This window comes from Sturnira hondurensis, unplaced genomic scaffold (assembly GCF_014824575.4).
Source record: "Sturnira hondurensis isolate 20B ecotype Veracruz unplaced genomic scaffold, ASM1482457v3 Scaffold0005279, whole genome shotgun sequence".
Classification (NCBI taxonomy): Eukaryota; Metazoa; Chordata; class Mammalia; order Chiroptera; family Phyllostomidae; genus Sturnira; species Sturnira hondurensis.
The window spans coordinates 9,343,123-9,365,319 of NW_028077910.1; the positions used below are offsets into that span (position 1 = coordinate 9,343,123).

Here is a 22,197-nt window from a genome sequence, read left to right on the forward strand (position 1 = left end):
TTATCATATTATGTTTCCCTCATATTTTCAGTGAATTGAGAGCCTTTTTAAACCATCCCCATTTTAAATACATAAAAACTAAGACAAAGAGAATATAAGGAATGGGTTCTTATTAAGTAAGAAAAAAAACATTTCCTCTGTGCAAAACATACAATTTCTGAATGTCATGCTCTTTCCTTTGGCTAATCATATCATTTCATAATATATGACATGCTTCATAAAATGTATTTCTAGCAGCTGTTTTAAAAATACAATGGTGAGATTTAATGAAAAATGGACTGAATTATCTTTTCAAAAAACACCATCAGCATATATATATATATCATGTATTCAGACCTTCAGGTCAGTCATTAGTTGGGGGCAGGGAGGGAGGAGAAGAGGGAAAGTTGTAGTTGGCTCTACGCTGGTTGCCAGGAAACACACAAGGCAGCAGGAACAGATGAGACAAACAACCCCGCATTGCTGCCAAGGTGTTTTTCAGAGGGGAGCACTTCACTGCGATGGAAACCTTGCAGCTGCCTCATCTAGTGTCTCCAGACAAGAAAATGGAGTTGCAAACCTCCACATGTTCATAGAAACAAGGTTAGCCAAAGAGGTTTTGAGAAGTTGCTTTTCTAATGCATTTGAGATGAAGATTAGAAACCGCACCCTGTGTCAGTTGCTATAAACATGGGAGAAGCTTTACCCATTTTTAACCAAGTCAGGTTCAACAGGGTATAAAGTGGTGGTGTTTCAAAAGGATTGGACTGCAGACTTTGAAAGTAAACGTGGAGTGAAGGAAGTGTGGGGACTGAGGGCTTTCATTCTCCATCTCTCAGCTTGAACATTGTGCCTCCTTATTGTAAGCCTTGAAATGTATTTTTATTTGGAATTCTATTGCTAGATTGGGTTTCTTTTCAAAGACACCTGTTGAAGGGAAAAAGTAAGTGGAGACATTGTTGAGGGCTGCTGAAAAGACAGGGAGCCATTATGAGTTACCAGAGCGCTACACTGGAGTTGGACAAGGGGTCGAAGCCTGGGCCAGAGAGAAGCGAAGGTGAAGACCACAGCACAGCTCTGCTTGAAAACCAACTCAGTGTGGGTGACTTTGTCAAAATACAGAGGGCTTTTGAGGTAAGCATTAATTTTGTTTACTGGAAGCTTTGACTTACTAACAAAGGAGACTAGGATGAAACAGATTTTCCTCTTAAAATTGCTTATATATTGAATGGTTAAAAATAAGTTTAATGGTAACAGATGATTACCAAACTTAGTGTGGCAATCACATTATAAGGTGTAAAAATGTCAAATCCCTATATTGTACACCTAAAACTAATATAACCAATATAAGATTATATACCTACTATACTTAAATAAAAAATAAATTAATAGAATATAAAGGTATTACTCATTTCTTAAAGGTTTTGTTTATTTTTAGAAAGAGGGGAAGGGAAGGAGAAAGAGAAGAATAGAAATGTTGATCGGTTGCCTTATAGCCCCAACTGGGCACCTGGCCCACAACCCAGGCATGTGCCCTTTCTGGAAATCAAACAGGTGACCTACCTTTCGATTCTCAGGCTGACAGTTCAATCCACTGAGCCACACCAGCCAGGGCAGGTATCACTCTTAAAAACAAAACAAACAACAAAACAAACAACAGAACAAAACAGGGAATTGAAAAGAATTGCTCAGGCTAGAACTGAACACCAGAGTAGCTTTCTCTCTCCATTCTTCCAGCCAAATTATATTATTTAGTGTGTGAGCGCTGCTCTTGAACACCATTACCACAGAGCAAGGGAAATTAATTCTTGGAAGAAATTCTTCATAGACATCAACACATTTTTAGAAAGGCAAAGGTCATACTTCTGAGTGGAGAAAGCCAGATCTTTAAGGTGACTCACAGTAGTAAATGTCCTTGCATGTAGCAAGTATGAACCTCCAGTGTGCAAAAATTCTCTCGGCCTTACCCAAATGACACAGCTCCTTTTTGAAGCTGGTTCTGGTGCTTCGTGGTCTGGAGATCCCATGCGAAAACCAAGCATCCCACTCTTTTTCTAAATATTGGAGCAATGCCAGAGAACACACAATTTAAAGTTTTCATTTTGGTTTTACATATAAACTGAACCTTAGGAATTTTAATTATAAGTGAATACTTTTTTGTCCCTCTCAGTTAATTAGTTTGCAATTCTGCAGCTATGCACCATAAAGGGCATGCATTAAACTGAATTTTAGTTTCTCACGCATATACGAAGAAGTGATTTTCTGGGCTGTGGAATTTAGGTAGGCGTGAGCCCCAATTCTTTCTACTTCATGATCTTTACCAAAATATGATCTCAGAGCTTCTACAAGTCCTCCCAGGTACTTGGAAATGTCCATGTTAATTGGAAACAGACATACCATATTTTGAAATATCACCTTGAAATGAACATAGTATGATGAAATATAACAATGACATTATCCTGTAATTGGAACAAATTTTAATCTTTAGCTTTCCAAAAAAATAACTTCTGCTAACCGCTAAAAAAATTGTTATACTGTGTGTTGTATAAGTTAGATTTTACCTGTGTTGGTAAATTAATGTCCAAGTGCTATCCATCATTTCTCTGCTACTGTACTTAGTAGCAGAGACATGCTTTGCCCTACATGTTCCATGTTCCTCATTCTCGTCTTCATGTATTTGTTATTCATCCAGCTCATTTGTCTGAAAGATTTCAGGGCTGTTCATGTCTGATGACCCAAATGAATTTCACATATTTTAATAGAGCAAACATTTTGACAGGACATTCAGAAAAATGTAACAGCAGATTATAACAATTTGACTCTGGAATGAACAGAAATGTGGCAGTTTTGCTCTGGTGCTAAGAACACAGAGTGTTTGGATGCTTGGGGCTATCAGGAGAGTCAGCATGATACCCTCATTACGTTAGAGAATGAAACTGCTTCGGGATGGTGGGAGTGGGTGTTCTTTTCAAATTACCTATTATCTGGAGTAAACCCAAGTAAAACTGGTCAAATCATTCTCAAGATTTATTTTTCTCTTTTAACTTTAAACATTTCAAAGACCAGACCACTCATTTTGAAATTACCAGTTGGAAAAGCACATGTTACTGGTAGGAGTAGAGATTAGAGTCCAGAATCTGCATGAACGCAGAGAATCTAATGACAGATTTTTTTACAAAGAAATTGAACTTTTCAGGTATTTCTTTTTTTTTAATGAAGTCTGGCCATTTTTAGTAGACTCAACACAGAGAATGGGATCATTCAATGGCCAATGGGCAAGCAGGACTAAATGCTAGCCCTTGAGCCAACGCGGTTTCCAAACGTAGCATGAACACCTAGAGAAGAGCGATACACAGGGCGGTCTCAGTGGAGTCTCGTCCATCTTTCGTGAGCACTAAGTCACAGGCTACAGGTCGCAGTGCAACTGTACGAGCAGAAATTGCCCTCGGCAGCTGTTCAGCAACCCAGCACTGTAAAGGCAGTGATTTGTAGCCCAGTCACGGAAGACATGATCTTAGAAATGCCAGGATTCTGACACTAGATTCTTTACCTCTCATTTTATTTTTTATATGGCATTTCTTTGTTTGGGTCTGAAGTTGGCAGACATTAATTAGGTCAAGTCCATCTCCTTTAGTAGCAAGAGTGATGCTTAATTAAACAAATGGGAAATTGGGCCTCTCAATTGTGTGGCAAATGTTTCACACGTATTTCCAAATGACATTTCTCATACCTTATCAATCTTAGCAGTATCATTTAGGAACAAAGTCAGTAATGCTTATTATGTTTGTTATGTGGTGGCACAAACAAGTCACAATCACTTAGTGCTTGAATTCCAGTTTTGTCACTTATAATGTGACTGCAAATCACTTAGTCTGCTTGGGGCTCAGTTTTCTCTATTTCTAACATGGAGATAAGGGGGTTGTTGTGAGGATTAGATGAGATATCATCTGGAGAGGGCTTGAAAGAGCAAGTGCTCATTAACAGGTGTTACATGGTCCCTGAGTAGAGGTTGAACCATATAGCCTCTACAGTCTTGATTCTAAAGCATATGTTTCCTAAAGGCAGTTAGACCTCCACGACACAAGTGGGATTCTACATTCATTTTAGTTGCGATAGGAAGTGAGGGTAATACGATTTGCAAAGACATGAATTCACATAGAAGAGAACGAGAACATCGTTTTCTATCTCCTACTTTATAAACATTCAGAAAATTTTAATTGATGCTTTGATCCTCTTCTTTAGAACAAAAAAGATACTTGGATAGAAGTACTAGAAAAATAACTTGTGAGTTTCACTTTCTTTCAAGTGACAGTGTCCAAAAAGCTTGGACAGCTTGAAGGGAGGGAAATTGCGTTCTTCATAGAACTGTAAAAATGGCTGTTCCTCGAACTTTCTCATAGCACTGCTGATGCTCAGAGAAATGACGCAGTCTCTGGGTATTCACATGATTTTGCTGTCAACCATATTTCACACGTCCTTAGGTGCTTCAAAATTCAGCTATTGTGTACAAAAGGGTGGCTGTGGTGTGCTGGTTTTATAGGCGTGTGGAGAAGTAGAAATTCTGGGTCAAGGGAAACGGAATGTTAGAGAAGTCTGACATATACAGACTGAGTTGCTTCCTCACATCTGGCTGTGGAGGTGTTTTGCACCTTCATTATTCCTCACTGTTATTTGCCTCACCTGGCAGGACGTGCTGTTCTTTGCTCCAGGATGCCCTGCTGCCTGCTGACCTGGGACTAGCGTTTCCCTGCACATCTAGACTCACCAGATTGGGTCTTGACCTTCCTCTGTCAGCAACTGTGTCTACAGCAACTGTCAGCACCAGACCACCTCCTGGAGCATTTATTTCAGCCCAGGGGATGGGTCCAGAGCCAAAGGCTGGCCCTGTCCTATCTACTCCATGCTGTCATTTGCCCAAGTCCTGCTAAATCTTGAGATTTAAATAGCTATATAGGAAATCCCCTAAATTGTGTGTAAAATGTGGGGTATTTATATGCAAGGGAGGAAGGGCCAAAAGGTATAGTATGGCCAAGCAGGAATTTCCCAGAGACAGACGTTCAGGGAGTGTTCTCAGAATGAACTGTCTGGGGTGGGGAGGGGTGGTGAATGGAATCTAAACAAACACACTTGGCCTAACAAGACCAGAGAAGTCTAGCCCTGGCTGGCGTAGCTCAATGGATTGAGCACAGGCCTGCGAACCAGGCAATCGAGGTTCGATTCCCAGTCAGGGCACATGCCTGGGTTGCAGGCCAGTTTCTTGCAGGCTAACTACCAGCAGGAGACGCACAAAAGGCAACCATACATTGATGTTTCTCTCCCTCTCTCCTTCCCCTCTAAAAATAAATAAATAAATAAATAAATAATCTTTAAAAAAAAGAAGTCCAGGAGGCAGTTGTGCAGATCTGAGAATTGTGCTTGATAATAAAGTGAATAAATCCACAGAATGCATGATGTTGATTGTCTTTATAAAATTCCCGAGAAGGCTACAGACAGATCTTACACCCAGGCTGATTGACAATGCTTCTTTGCTCCAACAGGTCAAAGCTGAGGGCTCCGGTGCCCCGCCGGGCAGAGTAGGCTCTAAGCGGATCAGGAAAATCAGATTTAGACCTTTTCTATCTCTCCATTATTTGTCTTTGCGTCTACACTCTTAAGACTCCTCCCAATGTATTAAAGAACAGTCCTCTTTCTGTCTTTTTGTTGCCCATTGTATGTTCACCATCAATTTACCCAAATGGACAGGACCTCCTGGACTTGTCTCATGTTCTACAATGATTCTCCTCTGTGCTTCTTTCCTGTCTGCCGCAGGAAACATAGAAATAAAACCACCTGTCCTTGTTTCATTCTCTTTCTTTAGAGCCGTTAGATTTTGCTCCTCTATGACAAAATATGAGACAGCCCATAAAGATGAAAAGAGATTAGATAAAAATGATAGCTAAAAACTCTGACGCATGCTTTGGTGGCACATTTACTAAGATTGGAACAATGCAGAGAAAGTTAGCATGGACATGTGCAAGAATGATGTGCAAGTTCGTGAAGCAAAACTCCCCCAAATTCTGTATATTATGTTATCCAACAACTTTCCAAATTCGAAAACCTTAATTTTTATAGAGCAGGTAAAGTGCAAAATAGCTCAAACACGAGGCTGGATTATTTTTCTCACTCATATGAAGTAGAAAGTGGATATTTCTGATCGGTGGGCAGCTCCAAGTAGGGATTCAGGTGCCTAAGCTTGTTCTAATGTCTACCTTCACACTTGCCGTGTTTCAGGTGAGTGTGGGGAGAAAAGCCTGGAGCACGTGGGGAAAGGTTTTGTGGGCCAGGCTGGCATTCCAACTGCAACATGTAGACCGGTGTGTGCCCAAAAGTAGTTCACCCACAATTTTTAGCGTTTAATGGCAAGAGAATTATCTTCTCTCCTAGTAAAACAACATGCTTCCTTTTGCAAATCAGGGAGAGTCATGTGCCTAATGGTGTTTTGCGTTCTGCTTTAGCTGCCAAGAAGTTGAAAGCCAAATTTAGTGTTCAACTGATAGGACTATTCTTCACATAGATTTTTCTGGAACAATTATCTGCTATTTTCACACATGACTCTTGTTCTTTTAGCTTTGCTTTCATGGCCCAAATGCCTATGAACCTTCTGTTGTAACGGAACTAAAAGTCTTTCTGGAAATGAGTGGAGGTACAATAATAAATACACATTTAATATCTTCCAAGTACGGCACAATTTTGCCAAGCACTTCTGTAACTATTTTGTTATTTGATCCTTTCACAAACCTGGAATGTAGGCAGGGCAGACATTTTTATTTCCCATTCATGCATAAGGAGAATGAAGCTCAAAAATATTTCATTGAATTACAATGGGGCAGGCACAGCCAGAGGGTAGATTGTCCACTTTCCAGCCCATTATATGGCATGGCTCCCACTGGCGGCAAGACCTCTATCTGGGATGTTTCTCTAAGGAATAGGCTAGGGATTTCACAAGTAAAACGAGCATGTTAAGTTAATAGCACAGCACTGTATCTTTGTAACTTGGAACAAATGTGTAATCGACTAATAATCAACAGTTCCTACAATAAAATCAATGCAGAGAAAGAATGGAAGAATAAAAGGAACAGATAGGAATAACCCATTGCTTTTTAAATTCTATTTTTCTTCCTAAAGGCATTTCAATGAAGACTTGTGAGAAGGTAAACAGGGACGTTTAATTTATAACTCTGTTTATATACTGCGGAGTGCATTCAACAGCCTCAGTCAATTCATCACCTACTGAACAAAGGCAGCAGGCAGAACACATCTTGCCCCAACTCCCTTAGTGGAATGAAAAAGCCCCTTTTTGATGGCAACGGAAAATCAGCGAGGCTCTGCAGGTCCCCTTCCTCCACGTCATGTAATACTGTGCAGACAAATCCAATACCACTGCCGCTGGCACAGTTGAAAATGACAGAGGACTTTTGACGATTTTGTCTCACTTGCTAGAATGTATGGGTGAGGTTAGCAAATGATGTCATCACCAAAACACAGTAAGTGAAGCTGTGTGTCAACACACATGAAAAATTGGTTTTCCTCCACGCTTGGCCTCTGTGTTGAAGTCTGTGACAAGTTCTAACAGCTTCATGCCTTTTCCAATTTCTCTGCACGCTTTTGGAACAGGTGCTTATAAACATTAAGTTTGACCCGAGAGGCTGATAGAGTGCTTTTGGTAAACAAATGTTTTAACCTTGAGCTTCAGCCACATCTGGAGCAGAGAAAGCAACTAGAGAACTTGTTATAAAGGAGAGAGAAGAAAAGCAAAGATGCTTAGTAGACCAAAGCCTACTTTTAAAAATTTCCTGAGAATCAGGAAACAAGCAACGATGACAACAAAACCCCCAAAGAACTGTAACTTGTATCATTTTGATTTCACATTCTCATGTAGCATCAAGTATAGCACACCCAATGATGACACAAGACCCCACCAACTCTGTTACTGAAAATAGGAAACCTCTGAATTCTCTCTTTATTATTTCTAACTTTTTCCTGAGACTCTGAGTCACACTTGCTTAGGCACAAGTTCCTGGGGTCTTTTCTTTCTTTATCATGTCTTACCACTATTTTATGATATGAATTTCATTCACTTTGACTCTCCTGGTAACACCATTCTCTACTAAGGCCTACGAGGTACACTATTTTCCCCTGCTCCTTGGTTTCCCATGTGTGCATGCGTTCTTCCTTAATTCTCGACATATTCGAAGCCAGGTTTCGCACTGGTTTTGCTGTAGATCTGCGTTGCCCAATATGGCGGCGACGAACCATATGCGGCTATTTAAATTAAATTAAGATAAAATAAGAACTCAATAAAATAAAACACTCAGTTCTTTAAAAACACCATCCATATTTGGAGTACTCAATAGCCACATGTGACTGGTAGCTACCATAGTGGACAGGGCAGATTATAGAATATTTCCATTACTGCAGAAAGCCCTTTTGGACAATGCTGCTCTGGATCCTTCTCATGGAATCCTGCTAACTTTTCCTACTTCCTCACTCCTGGCCACATGTATATGGCCAAGAAGCCTCTCCATCCCCCTGGAAACATATCAGACTTCTCATGCCTTGGAGCCTGGAGGCCAAGCTGATTCTTGGCCCCAGAGATAACAGAAAATACTTTCTTTCACGCTAGTCTAACAGTACCCAAATTGCTTTAGTCATGCTGCTCATATTTTAGTTATTTGAATGCTTTAATGGTATTTCCCAGCTAACACCTACTCACCCTTCATATTTAAATACCACTCTCTCTCAGGAAAGCCTTGTCTCACTCCCCAGGCTGGATTCACACCTTACTATGTTCCTATTTTCTCTTTTCAGAGGTTCTTGTGTGTTCTTTTTGTTGCTATAATTGCTCATGCTTTGATTAAGTTCAATGCCATTATTTATTTAAAGCCAAGTTGAAGGGTTAGGGAGGCAGAGAGGTGTTGGTGTGAGATCCATAGATCTCTGAGGGTGGAGACCAGGGGTGCATGAGAGATAATTGGAGGAGAGAGCAGAGCGTCTAAGACCAGATCTTCAGAAACTCCTTCAAGGGGGTAGAGAAACTACTGAAGTGGATGCAACAGAGAAGCAGGGTTATTTACTGGAAGTAGCAGGATGAGAAGCAAGCAAATAGGAAAAGAAGCTGTGGCCAGTCATATACAGTTTTATCCATTTTTATAATGTCTATTTATATAAACCACTTCATTATTATTAAAGGTTGGAATACATTATTCTCATTGTAAAAAAAGTCCAAGTAACACATGAAATTCCCTTGTGACTGTAGTCAACCCACAATCCCTGCATTGCCTGGATAACTACTCTTAACTCTACATTTCTCAATGTATCTTTATTTAAAAGTGAAAGGTAGATTTATTGACTTGTTTCTCCTGCAGAAACAATTCAATTCTAATTTACCAGTTGAAAGGAAATCTAACTGTTAATATTTTGGCTTGGAAAAGTTTAGTTCCAAACCTTAAATTCAGTATAAGGATTTCAAGGTCTGTATCTTCGTTAGTCACAAAATTTAAACTCCATTTAGATTGGTGAGCTTTTGAATAATTGAATTCATAATGTGAATGAAAATTAAAACCAACTAAAAATTATTGAAGCAAGAAAAAGGAGCAACATGAAACTTGGCTGGTGGACTAGCTTCTCCTGTACTGTTGTTCAGTCTCATGAATGTTCATTGGTAAGTGAAAATTGCAGGGGGTGATATAAACTAATGCGTTTGTTTTGAAATAACGTATCTAATCTGCTCCAGAAGATGTTCGCAGGGTTTGACAGAAAACCCTAATACATATTCATAACCAATATGCTTTGTAACCAAGAGAAATTGAGGCAAATGCAACAGGATGAAGCATGAGAGAGCAGCATGTTAATTTTAAATTTTATTACAGAGATAAGGGGAAGAATGCATTTTGATAGTGCATACTAATTCAGCTGTCACGAAACATTACCCAAAAATCATGTCAAATGTTTGGCAGAAGAAATGTTATTTATGGTGAAGTGCTTGATAAAACTAGCAGGTTCTGGGCAAAACAAGATTCTGAGATCCTATTAGAAACTATTTTTCACGCAGAAGAAAGAAACATCGCACAATTCTAAGGACCTGAAGGAAAAGTAGAAAACAAGAAGCATTCAAACTAAGGAAAGGTTTCTGGGCCATACAGGATTTCTGTTTGTGGAATGTTTGGACATGTTTAAAGTCTAGATTCTGTTTGAAATTGGAAGAAAAATATAATCAGTGTGATTCTTGGGATCTTTTATTACTTTTGTTACCTAGAATCGTTGTGACCAGCACACCCACCCTCCTCACTGAAGTCTAAGTATTGGAAGGACATAGACCGTATCTGTCTTGTTGAAAGCTGACGCTGAGTGTTTAGAATAGATTTTGACATGGAGTGGACACTTAATATATGCTCATCTAATAGATGAATAAATAAACCTACCTATGCCAGCATGTGTGGTGTACATGGTCAATGCACATTTATTAACGAACAGATCATTTTTCAGGACCTAGGGGAAAATAGCAACCAATGGATAAAGGCAGCCATCCTTTGGTCAGTGATATGCAGACACATGGTCAGTTTTGATAGAGGAGAGAATACCCAGATTTCTGATCAAATTGAATTATGCTCTCTCCATAGTTTTTAACTGGGACTTGTATTCTTGTTTCTGGCAAGTCCTTACTTACTAAATAGGAGAAAGGAAGAAACTTGTTCTTTCCTCATTTCATTATAAAATATTGCCATAGGAAAAAGTTAAAGGGGGAAAAACATAAACAGCATTTCTAAATTTCTAAGAGTCATCAGGCTTTTTGAAAGAATTGCTGTTTTGGGAATGCATTGCTCTGTCATACAGGAAGTATGTCAAGGTTTAGGCTCACTAGAACTATTTGTCAGTGACCAACCGGTGAGTCTTATGAAGAATGAGAATACCACAGCTTGGTGAGATCTGGGGCAATATAGTCAATCTCATGCTTTGCTGATGGAAATGGAAATGTGTTCAACCATCTCCAGAGGAGCGTTTAGCAAGCTATATCGAAAGCTTTAAGAACGTGGGAATTCTTTGACTCAGCAATTCTGCTTCTTGTAAATTTTCCTCAGGAAAGAATTGGACTGTTGAGCAAAGACCTATGTGTAGGGATGTTTGTCTTAGGGTCATTTATATAAAACAGACAAGAATTGGGAATAATTGAAGACAATAGATGTTTATAAATAATATGCCTTCTCTGTAAAATATTGTGCAACCATTAAAAATGATGATAAAAACCAGTGTATATTGTACAAGGTGTAGCTTCATGACATGATCTAAACTGGAAGAGCAGCAATCAAAGACAGGTATATTATAACATCATTTGGTAAATAACCCACAAATATTCTATTTCTGCCTCAGAAAATATCTGAAAGGCTGATGGCATCGTGGCGAATGTTAATTGTTGGCTGATCTACATCTTATGTGTTCTATAGTAAAAAGAGATTATTTTGTGCAAAACCAAATAAATAGCTGTTAGAATGCATGGGCTCACACATTGCTAGTTGAAAGCACATGGTCTCTTCTTACAGAGAAAAGGGCTGTCACATTTCTTACGTTGGGTAGAGTTTGGAAGGTCTGCACTTAGCTCAGCGCTTCGTATTCCTGTTACGGTGAGATCCAGATCTCACAAAGCCCAGAAGCTAAACAGAATTTCACAGAGTTCATTTTCTATAAATAATAGATAGGCAGTTCACTAGAACTGATTGTGACTGCAGAAAACCCTTTCCGGGAAGATGAAAATGATTTTTAGAATATTCTTTGACAGGGGTTCGGGGAAACAGGAAACTTTTCTAAAGGTCCAACACTGTGCCTACCGAGATAATCAGCCAGGCATTCTGAGTATATTACTGTTCTTGCAAGAAAAATTGGAGAAAATAACTCACGATTTTCCTACTCAATAGTTAAAAGACACAAAAAATAAGTTTAAAAGCATTATCTCAGGAAGGGCTGAGTGAGAATATGTTTTCTAATGGATCGTACACTTTTCACTTTATCAGAAAATGACTTCTAAGAGACGCAGAGGTACTAAATTTTACCTCAAAAAGCCCAGACAGCAAATCGTGACTAACAGGAGTGAAAGGTGTACTTTTAAACATGGTTGGGTAGTTTTTGTCGGTTAGGTATACATCAAATTAGAACAAATTGGAAGAAAATCCTATTAAAGCCATACTACTTAAATGTTCCATTGAAGGGGCTGAGAATTCATTGTTTTGTGGTCTATGTTTTATAATGAAATAAAATTTCCTAAATTATTAATACTTCCCTAGTTATACTAAATATATGCTTGTGAATTTATCTTGATGTGGATAGATCGTCAACAACAGTAAATATTTTAATAGAATTATTTAATGTAAGGATGGCCCTATGTACAGATCATCTTATTGTACCCGAAGATGCTACAGCCCGGGGTGTTATGTCACAAACGCATAAAACCAGGTGGTACCTGAATTAGCACTAATTTAAATATGTAAGTATATATATATATACATGTGTATGTATCTATACATAAATATTTATGTATTTATATGTGTATATATACATACATATATATACATGTGTGTGTATATATCTCCAAAGATTACACAAAGATAAATTATGTTGCCACTGGTGACTGAATCTAATTACAGATGTAATTAGATTCAGATTAGAACAGATTAGTACAGATTAGAATTTGTCATCTAATTACAAGTTCGTTTTTAGATTGAAGGATTATTTTCTCTTTCTTTCTGTGGAGTAACCTTTTGCCGAGAAGTTTTAGACCGAGATCTGGCTCACCTGCAGTTCGCCGCGTAGCAGTACCAGTGGCTGAAGACAAGGTGGAAGCTGCGAGCACGGAGATTTGGTCTTACACGGATGAAATGGCCAAGGTTTCTGGGGACAGGTGCACTTTACCTTCACTGGGCTCACTTAAGATAGTCTATTTGTGCCTTTGAGCAAAAGCAGCTGAAACAATGTGTACACGGTTTCTGTTTCGTGTTATGCCCCAAACTAGCAACTGGTAATCATGATGGAAATAGGTCTTCACATAATCCTGTTGCAGAGTGTCCTACGCTTATTCTCCTGACCCACGGAGAAGTATCTCAGAACCACCTAGGGAGCAACTACCCATCCCGGATGCAACAGGTAGGGTAAGTTTATTAAAATTAGGAATTATTGGGTTGGTCAAAAAGTTCTTGGGGTCTTTTTCCATACAATAAAAGACACACTTCTTATTTCTACCAATAACTTTATTGATTTGAATATTTTGAGTATGTCAGCTATCTTCTGCATGATATAACATTTATTGTTCTCAATTAATGTTTCAATTTGATTGCCGTCGACTTCAACTGGTCTACTCGACTGTGGAGCATCGTCCAGAGAGAAATCTCCAGCACAAGTCTTCGCAAACCACTTTCAACACATTTGATCAGTCACAGCACCTTCTCCATACACTGCAGAAATCCTTTTTTTTTGCATTTCAGTATAATAAGGCCTAATATGCCAGAAAATGTTGCTTATCTTCTTTCATCTTCAGTATTAAAATGGCTACCCAAAATTCACCAATTTTGATGTTTTTTTATGCACCCCGACTTGACAGCTGTCACAATACAATCTAACGGAATTGTTCAGAATGAAATTAAAAATCACTAAGCGCTACAAGAGCCATTGTACAAAATAAACAAAGGAACCTTTTTGCCAACAATATGTACAATTCTGGAGGCCTCATGCACATACACACAAAAACACACACATCAACAAATCAATGATCTAAATCCCCAGAGAAGAGTCGTTGCTGTCATGATGGCTTAGTTCATGGTTTTATTCTTTTAAAACACTTAGCATGGAATTAACCTTTGTTGAGTATAAATATGCTCCACACACAATAAATTATCCCATGTGGTATATGTACATTGACTTATTAAGTAATCCTGAGAACAGCCCTAAGAGCTAGTGATTATGATCCCTATTTAGAAGTGTAATAACTGAAACTGAGGCAACTATACAACCACAGTCTCCTTGCCAAAGAATGTGATGTGTGTGTGTGTGTGTGTGTGTGTGTGTGTATGTCACATAACAGAATGAATGAAGTAATTCTAGTCCCAGAACATAAATGGGAGCCACAGACAAATAAGAATTAACTGTATGGTAAAAGTTATTGCACTTGTGTTTTAAAGCTCATGTAAAACATCATCTACTTTAATTATACATTTAACTAATTTATTAAACAACATATAATAAAACTAATAAACATAAACCACATACTTATGGGTCAAGGAATAATGATTCTTGAATAAGTTAGGATTTTTCGGTAAAGGCAAATTCTTGCATTTTAACCCAAGGTATGGCAAAGTCACGGCTTACGTTCACACCGAAAACAGCAAAAGCTCCTGAGTGGACAGTCAGTGGCAGGACTGTCGGTGCATCAGACAGCTGTGCTCGTCCGTCAGGTGTGTTGAGAGCATTCGTCACGTCTTCCCTCTGCACGTGGGCATTATCCATATGCAGCAAATACGAAGTGCGTTGTTTAACTTACTTCAGGGAAGAACATTTGTTTTATTCTTTCTTTGTAGTTTAGTTCCAATTTCATGTTCCAATAAATAAGAAAAGGTGTTTTGATACTTGTGGGAACAGGTTTTTTTGTCCTAAGAAATAAAAATAAAGTATTAGTTCATAGGAAGAAAATACTCTGAGATTAAGTTTTAAAATGTATTTTATTAAATTAATGGGATACAGACATAGATGTGAGGGGTTTATTGATGAAATAATTTAAAATAAAAGATTGACATGACTTACCTTTCACAAACAGTTTGCAGTTGTGGCTTAAATGGAGTGTTTTTAGGATCAGGGTTCTTTCTCTGTACTTAAAATCTGGGTCACTGAAAATTTCCATCTATCTAACCTTGTTAAACTAAAATAATTTAAGAAAGATAAGAATTATGGACTTCTGAGTAGTTCAAAGGGTTAGACAGCAATTATTTCTCAGGAAATTAATTTAATTAAAAACCCAGATTAGCTTCTATTAAATACTTGATTACATAGTTCTTGCACACATAGCATCTCAGTTCATCATTTTTGTATTAAGATTTTACATTTCTTGAGGAGTTGTAGGTTCACAGCAAAATTAAGGAGAGATTACACTTATATCCCTGACTGGAAACATGCATAACCTTCCTCATTATCAACATCTCCCTGCAGAGTAGTACAATTGTTACACTTGATGAATCTACACAGACACCCAAAGGCCACAGTTTACATTAGGGTTCTTTCATAGAGTTGTACATTGTATGAATTTGGACAAACGTATAGTGACATGTATCCATCGTTATGGTATCTCACAGAGTAGTTTCGTTGCCTTGAAAATGCTATGTTCTGCCTATTGCTCCCTCCCCCACACCTCTAATCCCAGGGCAACCTCTGATCATATAGTATGAAAGCTTTTCAGATTGGCTAATGTCACTTAGCACCATTTATTTATCAACTCACCCACTGAAGGACATCTTGGCTGCTACAAATAATTATGTCTACACTTATGTCTGTGTGGACATAAGTGTTCAGCTCCCTTGGGTAAACACTGAGGAGTGTGACCACTGGTTTTATGTGGGTCAATTGATTGCTGGATTCATAAGTTTTGTAAGAAACCGCCGAAGTGTCTGTACCACTTTGCATTCCCACCTGCGATGGATGAGAGTTCTTGTTACCCTACACTCTTGCCAGCATTTGGTGTTTTCAGTATTCCAGATTTTGGCCATTGTACTAGGTATGTGGTGATATCTCACTTTTTCAAAAATTTGCAGTTCTCTGCCTTTTAATATGTTAATTTGCCATCTGTACATCTTTGCTGAGGAGATATNAATAATTATGTCCACACTTATGTCTGTGTGGACATAAGTGTTCAGCTCCCTTGGGTAAACACTGAGGAGTGTGATCACTGGATTTATGTGGGTCAATTAATTGCTGGATTCATAAGTTTTGTAAGAAACCGCCGAAGTGTCTGTACCATTTTGCATTCCCACCTGCGATGGATGAGAGTTCTTGTTGCCCTACACTCTTGCCAGCATTTGGTGTTTTCAGTATTCCAGATTTTGGCCATTGTACTAGGTGTGTGGTTATATCTCACTTTTTTAAAAATTTGCAGTTCTCTGCCTTTTAATATGTTAATTTGCCATCTGTACATCTTTGCTGAGGAGATATTTGGCCCATTGTTAATTGGGTTGTTTGTTTTCTTATTGTTGAATTTTAAGAATTCTTTGTACATTTTGGAGAAGTTCTTTATCAGAGGTATCTTTTGAATCTTTTCTCTAAGTCTATGCTTCCTTTCTTATTCTCTTGACATTATATTTTGCAGAGCAGTTTTTAAATTTAATGAAGTCAAGATCATAAATTCTTTCTTTCATTATTCATGCCTTTTAGTACATCCCATCTAAAAAGTCATCACCAAAATCAAGATTATTTAGGTTTGTCTCTGTGCTATCTTCCAGGAGTTTTATTGTTTTCCATTTTATATTGAGATTTGTGATTCATTTTGAGTTAATTTTTATAAAGGGCATAACATCTGTGTCTAGATTCATTTTTTAAAAGATCATGTGAATGTTCAGTTATTGCAGCAGCATTTATTGAAATTATTACCTTTTCATCATTGTATCTCCTCCTTTGTCAAAGATCAGTTAACTATATTTATGTGGGTTAATTTCTGTATTCTCTATTCTGTTCCATTGGTATATTTGTCTGTTCTTACACCAATACCACACTGTTTTGCCTACTAGAAATTTATGGTAAGTCTAGAAATTGGGTAGTCAGTCCTCCACCTTTGTTCTTGTCCTTCAATATTTTGTTAGCTTATCCAGGTCTTTTGCTTGTCCATATAGACTTTATAATCAGTTTTTTGATATAAAACTGATAAGTTTATATCAGTTACCAGTTTATTATCAGTTATTTTTGTGAATAACTGCACAAAATAACTTTCTGCAATTTGGAATTGTAGGAAATCTTTGGATTATTTTGAGTCTTCCTGTTCTTGAACATGAACAATCTCTGATTTATTTAGTTGTTAATTTCATTAACCAAAGGTTTGTAGATTCACTTGTATAGATCTAGTACATACGTATTTTTTTAGATTTATACAAAAGTATTGCAGTTTTGTGGCGGCTAAAATAAATGGTATTGTGTTTTTAATTTCAAATTGTGTTTGTTCATTGTTGGTGTATAGGAAAGCCACTAAGTTTTATATATTAGCATTGTATCCTACATCCTTGCTGTAATCACTTATTAGTTCCCAGAGTTTGCTGGTTCTTTCAGACTTTCTACATTGATGATCATGTCATCTGAGAACAAACGCAGTTCTATTCCTTCCTTCCCAATCTTTATGCCTCTTATTTCCTTTGTTTTTGTCTGATGGCCTTATGTGGAGCTTCCGGGATGATGCTGAAAAGCAATGATGAGAGGGGACATTTTTGCCATGTGCTTACTTGATCTTAGTAGAAAAGTTTCAAGTTCCTCACCATATGCTTATTGCATGTTTTTTTACAGATATTCTTTATCAAGTTAAGGAAATTTTATTTTATTCTTAGTTTACTGAGAATTTTTATTATGACTTGGTATTGAATTTTGTCGTGTTTTTTTCTGCATCTGTTGATATGTCAGTTAATCTTCATAACAAATTTCCTGTGGCTGATATCACCATGTTCATTTCCTAGATGTGGAAATTGACCTGTCAGTGATGTGGACTCCCAGTCGTTCCCCCGGTTCCTGGTGGAATCAGGATTCAACCTTCGACTGCTTGACCTGCTCTGTAATATGCTTCCTCCCAGAGCTAACTCTCAATACTGACTTTCTGGCTCTGAAGCAATAGGAAAAAGTAGATTTTTCTCATCATGAATTTCACCAAACTAAACAATCTGTCAATATTAAGTTAGGTACTTTCTTGAAATATGGATGATATTCATTATTCATGAATTCTGTGTTTGCAAATTTGCTTACTTGCTAAAATTTGCAGCCACTATGGAAAACAGTATGGCAGTTCCTCAAAAAGTTAAGAATAGAATTACCACATGACTCAGCAATCCCTCTTCTGGGCATGTGACCAAAAAACTTGAAAATATTTATTTACGAAGATATATGTACTTCTATGTTCAATACTTAAGGTGATTTTATGAACATTCACAGACATACACAGAGTAGCAAAAAAAATTAGCCTTGTGAGATGCATACTCTGGGCAGAGGTCCAACCAGATAATATTTTGCCTTCTTATTTCTGTTCTCTTACTGTAAAAAAAAGTGTCCTATTTGTGTTCTATTTATTGCCAAAGGTTTTTTTTTTTAATTTTATGCTTTTTGTTGGTGATTTCGCTCTTTACAATGGCACCCAAAAGTGTTCCTAAAGTGCTGTCTAGTGTTTCTAAGTGCAAGAAGACTGTGATGTGCCTTATGGAGAAAATACACGTTTGATAAATTTCATTCAGTCGTGAGCTATACTGCTATTGGCCATGAATTCAATGTTAATGAGTTAACAATATACATTCTATAAGATGTCTTTCAATAGAAACACACATAAAACAAAATTATGAATTAATCAGTTGATAAAAATACTGTGCAAAGAAATCTAACCTTGTATTTCCTCTAGTAGCAGTGGCTGAGTACCTACTGATTTATTGTTTGTAGAGACTTTATAAAACATAACTACGATGAATAACAAAAATCAACTGTCTATGGGTTCACTGTTCTTCGTGTATATTTACAGAAATATACTTCTTGCCCTTGGATTACATTTCTACTGTTGTATAATTTACTGGATGTGCTAACTTTCTTCAGGGATCCACGCATTTTCTGTAAACCACCGTATTAATTTCCTATGGACGTCATAACAAATTTCCACAAATTCAGTAGCTTAAAATGCACAACTTTATTATCTCATAGTTCTAGAGGTCAAAAGTTCCAAAACAGGTTACATGGGAATAAATCCAGGTGATGCCAGGCTTGCTTTTCTTCTGTAGGCTCAGCGTTGCCCTTTTCAACCTATAGAGGCCGCCTGCCTTCCTTGGCCCAGAACCCGGCAAGGCTCTGACCCCTGCTTCTCTCATCACATCAGATCTCTGACTCTGCTGCCTCCCCTCTTCCACTTGGAAGGACATTTGTTCCTGAGAATGTCTGCTTGTAGCCCCATTGATTATTTGCCCCTCGGCACCAATTCACTTTAATGCTGTTATAAGTAAAAGACATTTTTTCTTTGCACCTTCAAAGAATTGCTGATTATATCAACTTTGTGGTGTAGCACAATGCTCTGGTACTGATGATCCTTTCACTGTTGTCTTGTGTTTCTCCCAATTTCTAGGCCCCAGAGGCAAGTCAAACCACTTGTATGTCCAGAGAAGAGTTTATGCAGAGCATGACAGAGATTGTTGGTTGGGGCACAAAGGAGGAATACGGGAAACTCTTCGACAAAGTGGATGTTGCCCAAGATGGCTTCATTGACTGGGACAAATTGACTTCATTTCTGCTGTTGACACTATATGAGAACGAAGAGCGAGCAAAGGCAACTGTGGTTCCCCAGTGGAAAGACCTTGAATTCCTCCCAGGGAAACACAAGGACACCATTCAAAAAGTGCTTTTCTTAAAAAGCTTGAGTTGTTATTTAACCATCAGCAAGGAAGGCTTATTAGGAATCTGGGGAGAGAATTTAAAGTTGCAAGAAACACTTCCCATCACTCCAGACGCCACTAAGCTCAAACACCTGTGGGTGACCAGTCTGGTTCCTCTGGAAAATGTAAACAAGGTAGGCATTTTTATAAATGAATGTACTGCTTGTAAAGGGGAAAATGATGGGACAGGGTTCCAGATTGGTATCAAGTACAACCCCAGCAGGGACAGAGAGCTGCATTACTCTGTGCCTCCAGCCTGACTTCGAGGCAATGCAAGTAGGGCCAAGGGAACTACTCTGCTTTCCAAGCTGTTCTTTCGAGTGCCTTTAAGTGACTCGAATGTTTGGCTTTGTTCCCAGTGTGGTCATGCTGCATGGCTAGCTAGTAAGGCCTTTATAACTATGTACTTTGCAGCAGAATCATGGCACTGTATGCAGATCCGAGAGGCTCTACCAGGCGTGGTGCAGCTGAGTGCAATTACAGGGAACTGCTTCCCTCACTGTACTGATTAGTTTCTTAATTCAGACATGTAGGGCCCACTCAGTCCACGTAACTATGCCTGTGGGCAAGGTACCATACTGAAGGAATCCGTTTATGAGAAAGATGCAGCTTAAAAATCCACATTCTTCATATTTTATATTAAATAGGTGGCAATCTTCACCTTGAAAAATTTGGAACTCATATACAAACATGAATAATAGTATCAAACACCTGTGTTCACCCCTACCCACTTTCCAATTTACAGTCGATCTTGTTTCATCTAAACCTCCTTTCTCTTGAAATCTCAAACATCCAATCATTAACCTGGAAATCTTTGATATTTTTAAAATGTGTCTGTTTAGTATAACCATAACACCACTCTCACATTTAATATAAGTAGCAGTAATTCTTTAATATCATTAAAATATCCAGTCATGTACATATTTTCTAATATTATGATTATTAATTGTTTACAATTTGATTATTTGGAAGTTAGTTTGAACCAAGATCCAAATAGAGTTCAAAAACATTTTAAATAGTTGATATGTGTCTATTGATCTACACCTCTTCCCTCACCTCATCTTCATTCTTGCATTTTTATTGTTGCTGGTTGATGTTTTTGTTAAAGAAACTAGATGTTTGTCCTTTAGGCTGTTCCACACTCTAGATTTGCAGGTTGAATTTACCTGGGTTTTTTAAACATGTCCGCTCGTTCTCTGTATTTCCCATAAGTGGGCAGTTAAGTTGAAAGCTGTGATATAGGTGTTCCTCAGTCAGGAGGCCCCAAATCCCTGGTTCTCTCTCTTCTTGGGACGTTAACAGTTACGGCTGCAAGATGAAGACCTGTTGGTTTCATCGTTTCCTCGTCCCTTATAAACTGCAGTAACTCGATAAAAATGAATTCCCCTGGTCAGTATTTAACTATCATGCAGTACACATTGTGTAACAAAGGCAGAATAAGTGCCTAATTCTTTACTTTTATTTCCCAGTATTCAAAATAATGAGCTGCTTTTCTACTATCCTCTGAAGGAAAAACATGAGTACTACTATCGTTATTATTATCAATATCATTGTAGACTTGTGGGTTTCAACAAATTTGAATCGTGTCAACCCTCTGAGCTATATTGTTCCATCCCCAGAACTGTACCATTTTTTTTGTCAGTGGAACTAATACATGTCAGCTTTCTGAGTCTTTTTGATATAATCCTGCCAGTTTTTGAAAACTTCTTTGCTTCCTGGTATGACAGATGTTCCAGGATCATCTCATATTTACTACACTAGACCCAGAATCAGCCAGAGCAAGTTTTTTTTTTAAAGGTGGGAAATAGTGTTCTCTGCTTCCTGGAACCATTAAGGCACCATCATCATCCTCATTAGCTTCCTATGTCAGGTGCCCTTTTCTGTTAATTCCCTCAATAACACCATAAAGTGGATATTACTCCCACTTTCAGAGTTAGAGATTGAGCAAGGAGAGGCTGTGGAATTTGCCCCAATCACACAGGATGTAATCGGTGTTGCAAGATGTATAATGGAAGCGGCCTGATGTCTGAACCTGTGCTTCCGTGTTTGCTGTCTCTGTAGTGTCAGCTAACATCCTGTCCTGTTCCTTCTTGCTGAGGATCTAGTGCTAATGCTGAACTGGTATGGCTTCACATGTAGTTCTAGTCCAGATTTTTTGATGCCTGTGCACAGCATTCCGTTCTTACAATGGAATGTTTGTGTTGCTGTATTATGTAATGGTTATGCTGCTCTTGCTGCTCTCCAGGACCGACACATCTTAGCCTTTCCCTTGTACTTACTCAACATAGAAGCTCTGAGAATGCTGCTTGTACTTCCTTTTAACAGTAGCTTTATTGACGTATAAACACACAAAATAAGTTACACATATTAAAAGTATCCAAGTTAATAGATTTTAATACATTTTTATACCTGCGAAGACTCAAGAGTACAATGAAGATAACGAACATGTTCATCATCTGAAAACTTTCTTTGTATCCTCTGTAGTCCTCCCTCCAACTTCTCCCATCCCTCCCTGTCAGGTAAACACAGGTAGGCTTTCTGTTACTGTAGATTAGTT

The 22,197-nt window shown here is 38.1% G+C and overlaps 1 protein-coding gene across 3 annotated transcripts in view; it reads left to right on the forward strand.

The window, feature by feature from the left end:
* Window positions 1-478: 478 nt before the first annotated feature.
* Window positions 479-22,197, forward strand: part of WDR49 (WD repeat domain 49) — a 119,773-nt gene continuing 98,054 nt past the window's right edge. For 2 of the 3 annotated variants that reach the window (XM_037046599.1, XM_037046601.1), the window contains exons 1-2: window positions 479-1,113; window positions 19,334-19,774. In XM_037046599.1, coding sequence (XP_036902494.1) covers window positions 970-1,113; window positions 19,334-19,774 — 585 coding nt within the window. In that variant the 5' untranslated portion in view covers window positions 479-969. The remainder of the gene's footprint in view (window positions 1,114-19,333; window positions 19,775-22,197) is intronic. The other variant, XM_037046600.1, reaches the window with a different exon arrangement.